Source organism: Gopherus flavomarginatus, chromosome 21, assembly GCF_025201925.1.
Source record: "Gopherus flavomarginatus isolate rGopFla2 chromosome 21, rGopFla2.mat.asm, whole genome shotgun sequence".
NCBI classification, from domain to species: Eukaryota; Metazoa; Chordata; order Testudines; family Testudinidae; genus Gopherus; species Gopherus flavomarginatus.
In genome coordinates, this window is record NC_066637.1 from 11,586,491 (window position 1) to 11,602,838 (window position 16,348).

The 16,348-nt window shown below is 51.2% G+C and overlaps 1 protein-coding gene across 7 annotated transcripts in view; it reads right to left on the reverse strand.

Moving 5' to 3' along the window:
• CASZ1 (castor zinc finger 1) overlaps nt 1-16,348 on the reverse strand; it is a 266,799-nt gene that overhangs the window by 116,588 nt on the left and 133,863 nt on the right. For 3 of the 7 annotated variants that reach the window (XM_050931812.1, XM_050931814.1, XM_050931807.1), the window contains exon 1: nt 12,654-12,796. The exons of the other annotated variants lie outside the window; for them this stretch is intronic. In XM_050931812.1, the coding sequence (XP_050787769.1) occupies nt 12,654-12,702 (49 nt within the window). In that variant the 5' untranslated portion in view covers nt 12,703-12,796. Of the gene's footprint in view, nt 1-12,653; nt 12,797-16,348 lie in introns of those variants that run through there. 7 annotated transcript variants of the gene reach the window in all.

The following is a 16,348-nucleotide window of genomic DNA, read 5'->3' on the forward strand; positions in this document are numbered from 1 at the left end:
ACGGCCACCAGAAAATGAGATGATTAAACAGGTCACCCTGGCAAAACAAACTCTGTGTTCACAGAGTCCTGTGGTGTATGCAGCGCCAGCACAGAGTAACACGGGGCTGGGCTGTGGGGGGCTGGTAGACAGACACTGCTCATTCAGGGGACACGAGACTTAGAGAGCTCCTGCCTTAGAGGGTGAGAGTGCCTGTCCCTGGAGGATGGGCTGTACACCTCTCAGGTTTGGGGGGCCATGTCCACACTGGGAAGAGAACAGATGGTGGGGATTGGGCAGGGCCTGTGGCAGAGGAAGCGACTGGCGTGAATGTGACTACAAACAAAGTCTGGGTCTGGGTCAGTTCGGAACAAGGCCTCAAAAGATCAACGCCTGCACCTTGCCCTCAGTCTCTGCCATCGTCACCATGTTAATCTCACAATATTCAGAGACCGCCTGATGGCCTCTTGTTTCTGGTTCCCTTAAGCCTTGCCCCCACAGTGTCACTTCCACCAGTGAAGCTGATCAGTGGTTGCAGGAATGGAACATTTTCCACACAGTCCAGACAAAGCCACAGACACTAATCTTGGACATCAATGAACTAGGGACATGGCTGGGAAAAAGACCTGCTTTCCTGTCATTGATCCTCCTCCAGCGGCAGCCCTGAAATAGACTTGTGTGCAGATCCTTTCCTAGACCCTTTCACCAACATTGCCTTCCTCCCCCTTCCACCTCCTCTTGCTCCTGGCTGTTACTGGTCTTCTCTCTGTGCTGTCAGCCACAGCTTCTGTGGGCACAAATAAGGCCAAGACCACGAGATTTCAGATCCCAGACCCTGATACTCAGGCTGCAGCCATGCTAGGAAGGTAGAAGGGGGCAGAACCTTTGTCTAGGACCTACATCAGGGACATTCTGTGCCAGCTGCCTGCCAAATACCACCTGCCCGCCCATGCATCCTTCTCTCTGTGCAAAGTTACTCTGCCTGAACTGGACTTGTTTCTAGCTCCCTGTCCTAGTCTGTCACCCAGGTCACCTTGACCCCGACGGAGGTGTGGTTTACTAGGAGCAGACAATCTTCTCAGGAGATCTTGGCCCAATAGTTAACAGGATAGAGGCATCTCCCTGGGGGCTTTCTGCAAATCACCAAGGTGTGACATTGAAAGGGATGAGCACTAGACCCCACTCTACGAACTGGAGGGTACACGGCCAGCACTTCAGGACAGGGGCTGTAGCTTCCTACATATGGCTGCACACGGCCTAGCACATTGGAGAGCCACAGCAAAATGGAGAACTAATAAATATTCACAGAATTTAAAAAACATCAAACCAATGACCATTGCTCTGACCTGAACCCCATTATTATTATTAATATTTATTACGGGTATGCCTGTGCCCTGTCCGAGATCCGAGATGACTGTGCTGGGTGCTGCACAGGCAGAGTAAGAGACAGCCCCTGCCCCAAGGAGTGCACAGTCTAACTGATAAGACAACCACAGGGGTGGGGTGGGGGTAACACACAAGCAGAGGGAACACCGTAACAGCCGCCATCACTGTGCTAGTGCCATTGTGTTTGGTTTGCTGTGGGCGGATCAGCTAAACAGCAAAGGAAGGCAAGGAGGAAGACGGGCTAGGGTAGGGGGAAGAGGGAGAGTGTGAGGAACAGGTGGGGCTGAGGTGAAGAGGTCGTGAGGGAGGGAGTCAGAGAGGGTTGGAGCCCACCGCTGTTAAGCATCACTCCAGGAACAGCCATCAGAACCATGGGAAATACTGATATCATCATCAGCATCCCACAGTCCCTGCTGAAATGGCTCCTGCACTGCTGCGGCAGCCTCACTCTCTGGCTCGCTGCAACCTGCAGGCTCTCTCCCCAAGGCCACAGGCGTCCGAGTGCCTCCAAACGGGTGTCTCCTCTGCACAGTTCTACGCCTAGGGAGTGCTGGGGGGAGAAGTGGCCCCATTTTACCCCCTTCCAGTTCTGCAGACCTAGACCTAGCCTCAGTCATACTGGCAGCTCTAAGTATGACCCAACCCCTAACCCCAACAAGCCAGGGGTATCCTAAAGTCAGTCCCAACAGACCTTCCCAGCACAAGGGGCTCAGCTCTCTCAGCCTAGCAACATTTAGCAGGTTACAGGAAATCCAACCAAGGGTCCTCTGCAGCCACATGCTGGCTTCCAGGCCTAACTAGAACTTTCCTCCAAAGTATCACCCCCACTCCAGGCCAGCATTAGTCCACCCCAGAAGGGCTAGGAGTAGGCAGGAATTTCTATCATCTCCACCATCCCCCAACTGGCCTCAGCTGGAGCGTAGGAAGCTAGATCTGGTTCTGAGCTCCCGCCACCGATCACCAGCGCAAAGGCTGCAAATTTTTCAACACAAAATGTTCTTGAAAATAAAACAAAGCAAACAAAATCAAACAGGTGATGTCACAAACCGTCCTCCAAAGAGGTTGGGATCCTGCCAAAATCTACATCCCGCCCCTACCTGTCCCAGACCTGGAGCTCCCAGGAGCCAAGAGTCTGCAGAGAACAGACTCACAGTAACAGAAAAAACATCATCAGACACTCGCAAGCCCGCAGCAGTTGTGATGAGGAGACAATTGCTCAGGGTGTTTGGGCTGGTGGTTTCTCTTAAACAGGCACATGGTTTACAGAAAGGAAAAGTTTGACCGGCCCGCCTCTTTGTATCAATTTGAGTGATATTTCAGTAGTTAGGTGGGAAAGTCACAGAACTCATAAAATCCTCTAACTGGGAGGCATTTGCTCATCTGAACTCAGCCACAGTAACTGGTGGGGAAGCGAAAGACAGAAATGGAGGGGAAGAGTGAAAGGAAAAGCGAGTGAAAGAATCAGAACAAAGGGAAAGGAGAGAGAGAATGACAGAAAGAACAAGGAAGAGTGTGGAAAAGAGACTGACGGAAACAGTGAGGGCAAACGGGAAAGTGAGTGAAAGAGAGAGAAGGGGAAAGGAGAGAGCGAGCCCGTGAAAGGAAAAGGGTGAGAAGAACAGAGGCAAGTGAGAAGGGCGGGAGAGAATAAGAAGGCAGGAAGGAGAGGTACAGAGTGGCAGCCAGCAAGCGAGAGCAAAGCAGTGTTATCCCTGCTCTGGAGGGGCCTGGACCCCTGAGCCCTTGCTGAGTTCCGCAAAGGGATCGGAAAGGATCCAGCCTGACTGTGTTTCCATTAAAAAATATTCAACTGAAAGACCAAACCAGCCCCTCTCCACGCCCCCCAACTCCCTTTCACCCTGGTTGCTTCGCAAGAACAGCTGCTCTCGCCTTCAGGACACACAGACACAGTAATTACTCCAGGAGTGGCTTCCTTCCTCCTCTGCCAGCTGTGCAGGGTGCCACTTTGAAACAAGCATGGGAAGGGGAGCTTCAGACAACTACAAAACACCCTGAACTCCCACCGAACTATCCAGCAGGAAGAGGAGTAGGGTGACTAGGTGTCCGGTTTTCTACCAGAACTCCCAGTCGAAAAGGGACCCTGGTGGCTCCAGTCAGCACTGCCGACCGGGCCATTAAAAGTCCAGGTGGTGGTGCTGTGGAGCTAAGGCAGGTTAGTCCCTACCTGGTGTGGCACTGCGCTGCACCCAGGAAGCAGCCAGCAGATCCAGCTCCTAGGCAATGGGGCTCCATGCGCTTCTCCACCCCAAGCACCGGGTCCGCACTCCCTCTGGCCAGGAACTGTGGCCAATGGGAGCTGGCAGGAGGGAGGCCTGCGGACAAGAACAGTGTGGTGCAGAGCCGCCTGCCGTACCTCTGCCTAAGAGCTGAATCTGCCAGCTGCTCTCGGTGTGTAGCGCGGGCCATGATGCCAGGACAAGCAGGAAGCCTAACTTAGCTCCTCCCCACCCCCACTGACTGGGAGGGGCTTCAGGTAATCCTGCACCCCAATACCGCGTCTCAACCTCCTGCCCCAGCCCTGAGCCCTCCCCAACCCAGAGTCCCCTCCTGCACCCCAAAATCCTCATCCCTGGCCCCACTCAAGAGCCTGAACTCCCAGACGGAGCCCTCACCCCCACATACCCTAACCCCCTGCTCCAGCTCTGAGTCCCCTCCAAACCAGGAGCTCCCTCCTGCACCCCAAAACCCTCATCCTCAGCCCCACTCCAGAGCCTGCACCCCCAGATGGAGCCCTCACCCCCCCTGCACCCCAACCCCCACCCCAGCCGAGAGCCCCTTCCAATACCCTGAACACCTCTGCCTCACCCCCCAGCCTGGAGCCCCCCTGCACCCCAGTCCCCTGTCTCAACCCGCAGCCCCCTCCCACATCCTGAACCCCTCATCCCCAGCCCCACCCCAGAGCTCACACCCCCTGCCGGAGCCCTCACCCGCTCCCGCATTCCAACCCCCTGCCCCAGACCGAAGCCCCCTCCCGCACCCTGAACCCATTTCTGGCCCCACCCCAGAGCCCTCACCCCCTCCCGCATCCCAACCACCTGCCCCAGCCCAGTGAAAGTGAGTGAGGGTGGGGGACAGCAAGCCACCAAGGGAAGGGGAATGTAGCGAGTGGGGGGCAAGGCCTCGGGGAGGGGGGTATGGCCTCAGGGAAGGGGCAGGGCTAGGCTGTTTGGTTTTGTGGGATTAGAAAGTTGGCAACCCTGAGGAGATAGGGGAACCAGGCATGTGCTCAAGGAATTACACAGCAGACCTGGGGGTGGGGGGGGGTCCTCAAAAAGCTGGGCATGTGCCCACAGAATTACACAGCAGAACTGGGGTAGCAGGTGTCCAAACCACCATGCATGTGCCCACAAAATGACAGATAGCCCAAGGAAGAAAGGCCTGGGAGAGAGTGGTGGCAGGGGATCTGGAGAAGCCAGGTCTGCTCTCAGTAGAGAAAGGGGCACTGATAGGACCACAAGAGAGAGGAGCTCTGATGCTTAGGAACTCCTGGTGAGGAAGGGGAGACCTCCCACAGGTGGGTCCGTCCAACATGCGGATGTGCACAGGCACTAAGCTGGCAAACGCCTTGCAGAGAGGTGGAGCTGCTTTAATGAGAAGATGCATTTATGACTCAGGGCTCAAAGGGATCAGGACTTTTTTATTATTATTATTTTATTTTTCCATCATAAATTCCGCCCTAGGATGCCAGATCCCGCCAGGTTTTTCTGGAAATACCAGATGAGGACTAGTGGCGCTGCCTGGCTTTTGATGGTTTCCCAGGTTGGGAAGCTGCAGTACATTCCACTTCCTAGTGTTCCCTTGGCCCTGCCTATGCCACCAGCAGCTGTTCCCCAGAGAATCCCAGGCCAAGGGGGCTGCTGTCCCAGGAATCACCTCCATTTACTGACAGGTATGGTGACATCATTCACAACCTGCTGGAACTTTGTCCCGTTCGTCCCAGGATCTCACAGGCCTTCAAAAGACCCTTCTGCTGAAGTCATGAATGCTAAGGAACAGGAACAGGACAGAGGGAGCCCAGAGAGGACCCAAGGAGGCAGGAGGATTGTGGGGATGGGGGGCAGAAGTAAGATCTGCTCTGCCTAGGGAAAGCAGCATCCCTGGCCCTAGCCCTGCACTCTGCCCATGGATAGGCCATAGCCCTAATTCATTTATTCTCATCGCTGAAGTGCCACCCCTGGCTCTGGGCTGCACAGGTGGCAAGTTGTTATCCTCATATTATCGACAGGGAAGCTGAGGCACAAAGAGAAGGGAAGTGACGGGCCCAAGCCAGGAACAGAACCCAGGTTTCCTGAGCCACAAACCTTAACCACTAGGCCGCTCTCCCTCCTGAGTTTACAAGGTCGCATATGGTTGACTCCTCTGCAATTACCAATGCAGTTACACAGCCTCCCCCAGCCAAGAGAAGGGATCCAGAATAACCAGGGGAGAGGGCCCTCTGCTATACTCAGACTTCATTCCTGAGACCCTTCATTCCAGCAGCCCCTTGGCCTCCGCTCTGGCGGTCAGCAAGATGGTCCCCATCATGCAGGCACACCCTCCCCGCCCACATCCTCCTCTTGTCCCATGCAGTTTGACACTCCGCCTTGGCGTGTGCTTGATGCTCTGTAGATGAGACTGGCTGGCAGCAGAGATGAGGTGGAAGGGGGTGTAGGGCTCCTTAGCTCTGAATCTCCTCCAGGGCCAGCTGTGCTGAACGATCCCCATTCGCCCCTAGGCTGGAAGGTTACCTGCTTTCTTTAGAACGGGACTGACTGGAACAAGTGAATTGCAGTGGTGAAGCATTTAACAGGCCAGGCGCCTGGGTGGTTTAAAGATCTCTCCCCCAGCCTGTGCTCACATCTGTGGTGGTGCCCCAGACGCTCACATGTCATGCAGACCCCTGTGATCCTGACGAAGACCAGAACTAGGGCTCTGACATAGACCCCTCCTTGGTAGCTTCAGAGGTCTCTGGTCTCAGGGCAGCTCAGGAGCCTACATGAGAAAAGCCACCAGCACTACTACCACTTCTGTTGGTAGCAACCTCGGCAGAGGCCACGGAGCGAATATGCACAGAAGGCTGAGCTCCCTCTTACAATCAGGCCAGACTTGAGGCACACTAGCCCAGACAGAAAAGTGTAGAGGAACAGGCCATGCTGGGCCTGTCTATAAGTAAAGAAATGCCTTCAGGGTCCAGGGCTTTGATGCCACACACAGAACTAAAACACTGAGACACCAACCCCTCCAGAAACAGAATCAACGAAGAGAAGGCTCAGCACAGCACATGTGAGTGAACAATAGTGTGTTAGAGGGAGCATATCCAGAGCACGGGTGTGTGTGTGTGTGTATGTGTGCAGCGCGGCAGTGTGCAGAGTGTGTATGCTGTGTTCGGAGCAGATGTGTGTGCAGCATAAGTAGGTGTGTGTGTAAAAGAGTGTGGAGGATTGTGTCCAGAAGAGGGGTGTGTGCAGCGCAGCTGGGTGTGTGTGCATAAAGACTGTGCAGGTGTGTCCAGAGCAGGTGCATGTGTGTGCAGCACGGCTGGGGGTATGTGCACATCTGTGAGTTCCACTTGCCCCCAGATACACCTGTGCAGATCTTTACTTTTCATTTCACAAGAAGCTTTGCTGAAACAACCCCTCCCACAATTCACAGAGGGGCACTGGTGAATTATCATTTCACACCCAAAACTGGGAATGGGGGATCCAAATTCCACACTGGGCCAATGAGTGCTCGGTGCTGTGGGCACTTGGACCAGCAGGCGAATTGCACCTAGTGCTTCCCATGCCTGTCCCCTATTCCCTTCTCATCCTCCCTACCCCTCCTGCTCGCTCACCAGCTTGTATGTGCTGCTCAGCTTTCCTTCTGAGCCTGAAACTGCCCCAGGATTGGAAGCTCCAAACACTTTCCCACCTCAGGAACATTTTATGTTTGTTTTTCAGTGGCTGACAGTTGCTCCGCTCTGTACCTGGCACCTGAGCCAGGACCCCAGCCCCCAAATCACCAGGGAACCTCCAACGCAGCCAGAAGATGAGGATGGGAAACCCCAGCGGTCCCTAGGAAAGGACTTTATGAACTTTAAAGAGCGACATGTTGTAACCAGATGAATTGCACATTTACATTTCAATGGGGCTGTCAGGGAAGCATCTGGGAGAGGAAGAACCCCACCAGATCCCACTGCTGCTGTGCTGTCAGCTACTCTCCCCATGGGCCGAGGGACAGGGATACTTCCAGTACCTGTGTGTCCAGATGGAAAGGGAGTCTCCTGAGAAACAGGAGGAAGGGCAGTGCTGGTCCAGTGGGATGCGGGAGAGACAGGTGAAGCTGTGAGAGTCTTACTTATGGACTCAGCACCAATGAGCCCAAAGGAGGGAGGAAGAGAGGGTTTGGAGTTTGCGGGAGGGAACAATATGTTCATACCCACCCAGCACCCACTGTACCAAACAATTCAACTCTGCACCCATCTGGCCCAGCCCGGCACTCATCCAGCATGCTGGCCCAGCCCTGCACCTGTCTGGCCGAGCCCTGTACCCATCCATGCAGCATGCTGGCCCAGCCCTGTACACATCCAGTGTGGAGCAAGTGTATGTTCCTGTTTGTCTGCATAATTCCTTAGCCAAGCCCTGTACCCATCTAGCCCACAGTTTTCCTACTCAGCTTGGTCCTGTGCTTGTCCAGGCCCCACTTCCTCATATGGCCCATCAAGTATTGTCTCATTCTCCCCTTACAAAAGGCCTAGCCCTTTGCCCATCCACGGTCCACTCCCTCACCTGATCGGGCCTCACTCTATACCGTGCCACCCCATCCTCCACCCACAGAGTGCCCCCTCGTTCATCTGGCCTGGCCGCAGTCACCCAAGACAGATGTTTCTGGCAGCTCAGTGGCTCCCAGTTCGTATTTCTAACTTGTATGGTAAGAATTAGAAGCTAATAAGTTCCTTCTCCTGTCTCTGGTGCCTCTCCCCACCCCCATGCGCCATTCTGCTCTGGGAGAAGAAACAGGGAGCAACGGGGTCCTGGTCCGAAGGAGGCTTTCAATCCTCAAAACGGATTTTACCTGTCTCTGAAAGCCTTCTCCCCCCTACTCCCACATCCCTTTCTCTCAAGGGAAATCAGTCTAAAAGGGGCTAATGGAACAATGTCCCTCTGTCATTCTCTCTCTCTTTTTTTTTTATTAGCATTTGTGGAATTTATTCCCAAACTCTCCTAATCTTTCGTACACAACCATTTGATTTGCATAACCCAGCCCCCTCTCGTAAAAACTGGCTGCTAGTTTAATTAAAAAATGTAAATTTGCTGTCATCTCGGGGCCTGGTGAATTAGGACGACATTGGCATTTTTTATTGCTGAAGACGTCCAAATTGATCCAGTTCGCGTTAAACCGAGGGGGACAGTACCATGTGGGACTTTGGGGGGTGGGTTCTGCCCCTTCCCTCCCCAAATAAAATCTCCTATGCCCCCTCTTTGGCTAGCAAAGTGCTGCTCAGGACATGGATTGTCCCAAACCATCTTCTGGTTGGCCAACCAACAGGTTGGGCCTTTTCCATGATGGCACTCCTGTGAACTGACTCCCGGTTGGAAACCCACCACCCTAAAAAAATATAGACAACAAAATATCCCTGTGGATGAAAAGAGGCAATGGGGTGGAGGTGGGAGAGAAGAGGGGAAAGACACTGCCCCTCTCTCCAAAGTCCCAAGCCATTCTCTCTGCACCAGCTTGATACTTTCCAATCACTTTCTGTCAACTTTTGAGTATGAAACCTCAACAGGCAGCCATTCCACAGCCCAGATTTACTTTCTGATGGTAGAAAGTGAGTCAAAAGAAGGCCCAAGACACAAGTGCAGCCCAGCTATTATGGAAAAATCTGCGAGAGTTTATCAGGGAGGCTGCTGAGAACTGACTAGAGCATGAGAGCCCTACTGCAGAATTCTACCCATCCAGTCAAAACCAAAACAAACTGTAGAAAAGTTCCCTGTGTGTATGGCCTTCCCCATATGGGTGGAAAGCAGATGGGGAGAAGGGCAAACAGCTCAGGGAACCATAGAAAGAGAGACTAAAGGTTAAAAAAATTACATAATAAATGCTTGCCCCCCCCCAGGTTGAGTATCTGTATTGATCACATCCACTTCCACACTGTTTTCTCTATTTGTGAAGTAGGCACTATTTTATTTATTTATTTATTTTTACAGTGGAAGGATACAGTACATTGCATTTACATACACACCCTACTTTTTTTTTTGTTCTAAATGTTGTTTAAAATCCAGTAGCTGTCCTCTAGAAGCAACAAGAGTGGTGTCCCCACCCCAGGGGATATTTCCAGGTTCATTTGAAAACAGCATTTTAACACAATGAAAGTACAAAATTATCCCCCAACGGAAAATTGGGTGCATCAACTATCTCAGTATTAATTTCCCACCCCAAGTATCTAGGCTCCTTGTCCCCAGTCTGAGTGCAGTTCCTCAGACTGAGGTTGATCAGATGATGAAAGAGTCCCAGAGAAAGTGATGGGAGCCCAACTGCTTGGGATATTTAAAAGCAGATTCCTACACAATCCCAGGTAGGGAATAATCCTACCCTGGCCCCAGGTGGATCAGTTGGCCTGGGAGATCTTTCCTACCTTTAACTTCTATGGAAGTTTCTGATCCTAGAGGTCCCATACATGCATCAACTCAGTGTACAACGCCCTTAGCAGGACCAGGCCTCCATACTTTATATGCTGGGTCCCCATTGACTTCCCCCTCTCTCTCATGAGCTGCCATTCAGGTACTGCCCTGGGGATGCAAGGCCTAAGGGACTGGAGAGAATTCAAGCCACAATGACTGAGGGAGGTAAGCCAGATCTCAAGAAGATAATGGTTAGAGGTGGTGATCATGGGGAAGGTCTTTGCCCCATGATCACAATGGATGGGTTCACCCACATGCAGATTGTAATGCTGACCTAAACAGATCTTCCAGATCCTGATTTCCATAGCTTACCAGCACCCTGGGTTCCCATATTAGAGTGCGGAAGGTCTGTGTTACCTGCAAGTACTGCGGGGAAGCCCATCCCTGCGTTATACTTGCGTGACTGAGCACTGGTTACTGGTGAAGCTGGTTGACTCTCCATGTGAGGGAGCGTTTGACACTGATTGGCTGACAGGGTATAGCTCCAGCCAGCAGGGGACATTATCTCTCCAGAAAGGGGAGATTAAATGGAGAGAGGTCCTGAAACCAGGCCAACCCTGGTTGAAAACACCTAGCACAGCTACAATTCAATCCTCGATCTAGGAGCTGCCACAGTTCCCGGATATGGGGATTGGGGCGGTGGGTGGAAATCATTATTTCTCTTTAAAATTATCCACCCTCCTTAAATTCATCACCACATCCTTACCACTGCCCCTGCCTACTCAGCCTCCCAGCTCCTTGGTCTACTAAAGAAAGGTAACAGCACATTCCCAGGCCTGGGCCAACCGAGATCTCAAACCAAGGTGTGCGAGTCCTTCCTGCTCTTTTTGATTCCTGGTATCATTAAAAAAAAACTTTTTTCTTTTAAAGCAAAATATCAGAGTTCAAAGTTCAGGCCAGTCAATCATCAACCAGTTTATTACTGTCTTATCCCTTGTAAAAATGTACTACAATAATGATCCAAATAGTGACAGGATCACCAGTGCAAGCTGGTCTGGCCCACTGCCATCATTTAGTTTTTAACAAGGGGAGAGTGGAGTTAAATCATTGAGAAGGATGGTGTTTCACTTTCCGAGTAGGACTGGGTCAAAAAAGACTAAGTGTTGGAACCTCATATAGTGGGAAATGGAGAATTCCTGACAAACTCCAAACTTGCCTGCACTGAACCCCTAGACAAAGCTGTGAAATCCAAGCCCAAAGCCTACCCCAGGCCTGACAACACAACATACCCAGCCTGCCACCAACTCTCATGCTGAAATCACATCCCAGCCTGATACTGGGCCGTGAAATCACAACCCTAAACCTCACCTCACCCAGGTAGCATCTCTCAATCCCAACCCATGCCCCAGACTGATAATAGGCCAAGAGAGCCCCCCACACCCTGCCGGACCAACACCAGAACTGAAAACCAGAGACTGGGCCACAAAATCTACTATCATAACCGCATCCAGTCCTGATACTGGGCCTTGTAATCTGAAACCAAAACCAGGAAGAAGGGGGCCTGCCATACCTCCTCCCAGAGCCTACACACCTCCCATGGAAAGGACAAAAACAAACCCATCCCAGATGTGCCCAGGTGAAAAAAAATACTCATTAAATGTAATAAGCATCCTCTTCATCTGACACTACCTTGTCCCAAATAAATTAAATTCCTTTTCATTTAGACAGCACAGAAACCTGACAAGCAACCTTTACCAACAAGATGTCAGAGCTTAGAAGGAGGTAACAAAATTAAAGAAAAAAAAACTCATATGACTTAAATATATATATATATGCAGAATCATTTCAAAATCCGCACAAACTTCCCCCTTTTGTATCATTCTCTCTCTGCCCCATTTATCTGTCCCTCCTCCCCTCTCTCACCCCATGGTCTCTCTCAGTGACAGCCTCCCAAACAGATCTGGATCTGAAATCTACCGGGAGGGAGAGATCCTCTTGAAGCCAGTTCCCTCCACCTCCTTACTTCATCTGGTTAGAGAGAGAGGCTGGGTTGGGGGGGAAGGAACTTCCGTAAAACAACTGAAAGAAAAGTGAAAGAGTCTGAGAGTCCCCACCTTGAGCTGTACCTGGGGGTCAGGCACCCTGATTCTGAGCTGCTCCCACAAAACTCTCACAAGCTTCCACACAACATCTAAAGCTCTAGCGGGGGAATCCCCCCACCCCCCAAACGATACCCCTCCCCCATCAGAGTGACATGTCGCCCCTCCATACACAGACACCCCTGGCACCTTCCACTTTCCCAGTACCAGCTTGGGAACATAAAAAAAGTTTCTTCTTCTCCCCACAAACAGGAAAAAAAGACAGACAGAAATTAAAATATCTCTCTCTCCCTCTCCCAGGCCACCCAAAGCTGATCAGCTGTGCTGGGTAGTTTATTAAACTAAAAGAGAAACTATTTATAGACGAACCAGCCCCATCGGTCGCACCCGCAGGAAAGAGAGAGAGAGAAGAGACACGGGCAGAGAGAGGAAAAGAAAATAAAAATAAAAAAAAGAGAGCTGCACTGGGCGAGAAAGAACAAATGAAAGAATGAAAGGGAAAAGAAAAGACACACACAGAAGGGGCTTTTTGTGTGTGTGCAAACTGAAAGAACAAGGGACAGGAAAAGAACAATTGTGCTGTACTTACCATAGTCGGAGAGACGAAAGCCGAATTCACTCAAATAATCAACTTTCATAATACTTAATTAATACCTAATTGCAACTGATTGCTCCCCGAATAACAAGTTGGTTTAAAATACTGATGTCATTGCTTTTGACGGTCCTCCCCGAGAACACTTTGGCAGCAGAGTTCACTGGTGGGAGGGGGGGCTGGGGAGAAGGCTGGCTGTCAAAAGTGAAGGTGATTGGCAGGACAGAGCTTGGCCACACCCCCGTGCCTGGCCTTCCCTTCTGGCTAGAGGGCAGGTGAAAGATCAGGGTGCCTTCCCCAGCCTCTGCTTGCTGCCTCCCAGGGAAGATGCTGAGGGAACCAGCTCCCAGCCAGCGAGCTGAGCAGTTCTGAAAAAAAGCCCAGCCAAGCAGCGTTACCCTATCAGGGCTGCTTGCTAGGGGCCAGCCTTATTGGCTCGCTGCTTTCCCAAACCTTTGGCTCCCCGGGCGGAGAGGCGGGACTCGGGGCCCCAAGAAAAAAGAAAAGACAAGACACACAAGGCCAGAGAACGCGAGCCCCTGCAGGAAACTAACCCCAGCAGCCAGGGAGCTCAGTGGCAAGGACTTGAGGGATAGAGATTTAAGGCTCAATGTCTCTCTCCCCCACGCCCTGGACTGATTTAACTGGGCAAAGTGCTGTGCCAGAGGGATGCACCCTGTAGGGAAGATTATGTTAAATAAAAGTTGGCTGATACTAGCAATAGCAACTGACTTCACTGGAGTTGACTCTGGATTTACATTGTGGTAACTGAAATCAAGATCTGACCTGGGTCAAATTCTGCACTGGATTACACCCACTCCAAAGGTCCAAAATCAGACCTGGTGCAGCTGGAGGCAACGCTTTAAATTACTCCAGATACATGTCAGTGTAAAGGAGATCAGAATCTGTCCCCTAGTCTGAAGTAAGCCCGTGGGTACAGATGAGAGGAGAGTACAGCCTAGGCCCTTCAAAGCACTGAGCAAACAGTATTTAATTTAGGGATTGCTCGGCAGAGGAGAACGTAAGATGCAATCGCTTTGCGGGGGCTTTTGGTTTGCAAAGGAGTTGGGTATTTTTCTCCACTCCTTCCCTAGGATGGGGGTGAGGGGGAGGGAGTTACTTATTGTTTCTCTGAATGAGAACAAAACCCACCAGTGGAGAGGAAAAAATTATGCAGAAATATGCCTTTGCATTTGTGTTGTGCTCTGGCTTGCTTCACACAGATGGCAGGCGTCAGGGATCGATGCTTCCACGGCACTGGCCCCCTCAAGGCTGCACATGGTTCCCTCACGCCCTAGAGTTGGGACCTATTGGGCCACAGTCTGAGCTCAGTTACATGGGTGTAAATCTGGAGTAACCCCAAGGGATGGTGTTACACTGGCACAGCTGAGATCAGGATCTGGTTTGCTGACTCCAGATTGAGCACAATGGGGTACTGGGCTCTGAGTGGGGCTCCTAGGTGCTAGGGCAATATAAATAATAAAAATAATCCCAGGTGAGCTGCCACATCCCCTTTTCTAAGGAGTCACCTAGAAAGGTTCTGAGTCCTTGCGCCAACAGGGCAGCGATATTATCCTGGAGAAGCTTGACCTGAATAAAGAGCCAATGGAACCAAGCAGCTCTCCCACACTGATTTGGTCACAGGAATCCCTGCAGCATTAAAGAGAGAAAGGCTGGAGTGAATGAGTCCGAGGGGGTGTGCTGTGTGCAAGGCAGAGTGTCTATGAGTGTGTGCTAGTGTGAGAGAGAGAATGACTGCATGTGGGAATGAATCAGTGCATGTGTGTGAGGGCGCAAATGGGTGTGTTACAGTGTGTGTTGTGTGCAGAGATGTCTCTAAGTAGGGTGACCAGGTGTCCCGATTTTTTGGTCTTTTTCTTATGTAGGCTCCTATTACCCCCGACCCCCATCCCAATTTTTCATACTTGCTGTCTGGTCACCCTGTCTCTAACTGTGTAGTAGGCAATGTTGTGTGGGAGAGAATGACTGTGCATTGGGTAAGGCAGGGAGTGTGTACTAGTGTATGTGTGTGTATGAGTGTAATATGGTGTGTGTGTGTACATGTATATGAGTGTAATATGGGGTGGGTGGGTGTAGATGAGCGTAATGTAGGAGGGTGGTGTGTACAACAGTGTAATATGGGGGTGTACATGAATGTAACATGGGATGGGTGTGTATACAAGTGTAAAATGAGTGTGTGTACACAAGTGTAATAAGGGGTGTGTGCGCACACAGCGTAACAGGAGTGCGTGTGTGTACACACAAGTGTAACATGGGTGTGTGCACGCAGTACAAAACAAACTCAGGCCAGAGCAGCAATGTTCACTCTGAATAGTTCAGTATTTTACTGGTTTATATCGTAAGCTTTAACATTATTTAAACACACTGGGCCAATCCCACTGCTAGCGCAGGCCTCAGGAAGTCAGTGCCATTATAGCAGGGGTGTGTTTGGCTCCAACAAGGCTATGGTTTTTGTGCCCTGAATTTCCTCATTTTTTGTTGCTTTTATTTTTAAGTAGAAAAGAATGTTAGGGAGGTTCTCAGAGGCGTGTTGGGTAAACACACTCATATGTCTCTTTCTTTAAAACAAATGAACAGATTATTTACCTGATTAAATAGGTATTTTGAACAGGTTGTGAGCTCTTTTTTTTTAAAAACGTTCTGTATTGGGCCATGTGGATTCTGGCAGAGCAGGACGCTCAGGCAGTGCTTAGGAATAGCCAAAGAATTCCCAAGCTACAACCCACAGGGCTGGAGCTGTTCCATAGCTCAGGGACCCCATGGGTGCCATCATGGCAGGCCCTAAATCTGCATGTGTAAAACCTCTTAGGACAACACCAGGAGGTATGGGGCATCACTGTGACCCAAAGAGGGTTTGAATTGTCTTGCTGGGCTCTAGCCACCCTGGCTTCCACTGGCACAAAACCAGACACTGGGCTCAAGTCCAGAAGGAGGGAGTCCACCATGGCTCCATTCACAGGCCAGGAAGTGGGAGTGGCCACACAGGGAGGGGATGTGGACTGGATGCCCTAAGATACTGAGGGCACTGTCTGCCCTGCCCAAGTGTTGGAACAGCCCTCAAATCAGTAGGGAAGCTGCAGCTCAGGGGCGTTCACACCTGGGGAAGAAAAGCAGTGCCCCCAATCGGAGGACCCCCAGGCCATACCCCTCCCTCCCTGGCCTAGCCAACTTTCGGGCCTGTGGGCCCCATGGTGGATCAGGGCCAGGCACCTAGCTGGAGTGGAGCCCTTCACCTAGGTTTTACACCAGCAGAAGCCAGATGAACCAGATCCTGATATCTTGATGGCTTCTTGCTTCACTCATTTATTTAAAGACCCCAACATCATTAGGCCACTATGCTCATTTCCAGCTTAAAGAAATAAAACTCCTACTTTAAAGGGACTGTCGGCCAACATGCCTGGCCTCTGCTGCTGGGTGATTCCTACCACCGGGATTGCTGGGTCTCATCTTTTAAATCTGCCAACCACCCCTCCATACCCATGCAGACCAGAGAGTAACACTAGCCTAGCCAGCCAGTTTCTAGTCAGTGCCCCTTCCTTGTTCCCAGGCCCCAGCAGGACATTGCAAGGGAATATTTTGCTCCTGTATTTCTATTAATCACAGGGTTTGTACAACTTGATTTTGGCCTGGCACCTCCTTTTGGGACCTAAAATTCCTGAGTCTCCCTTATG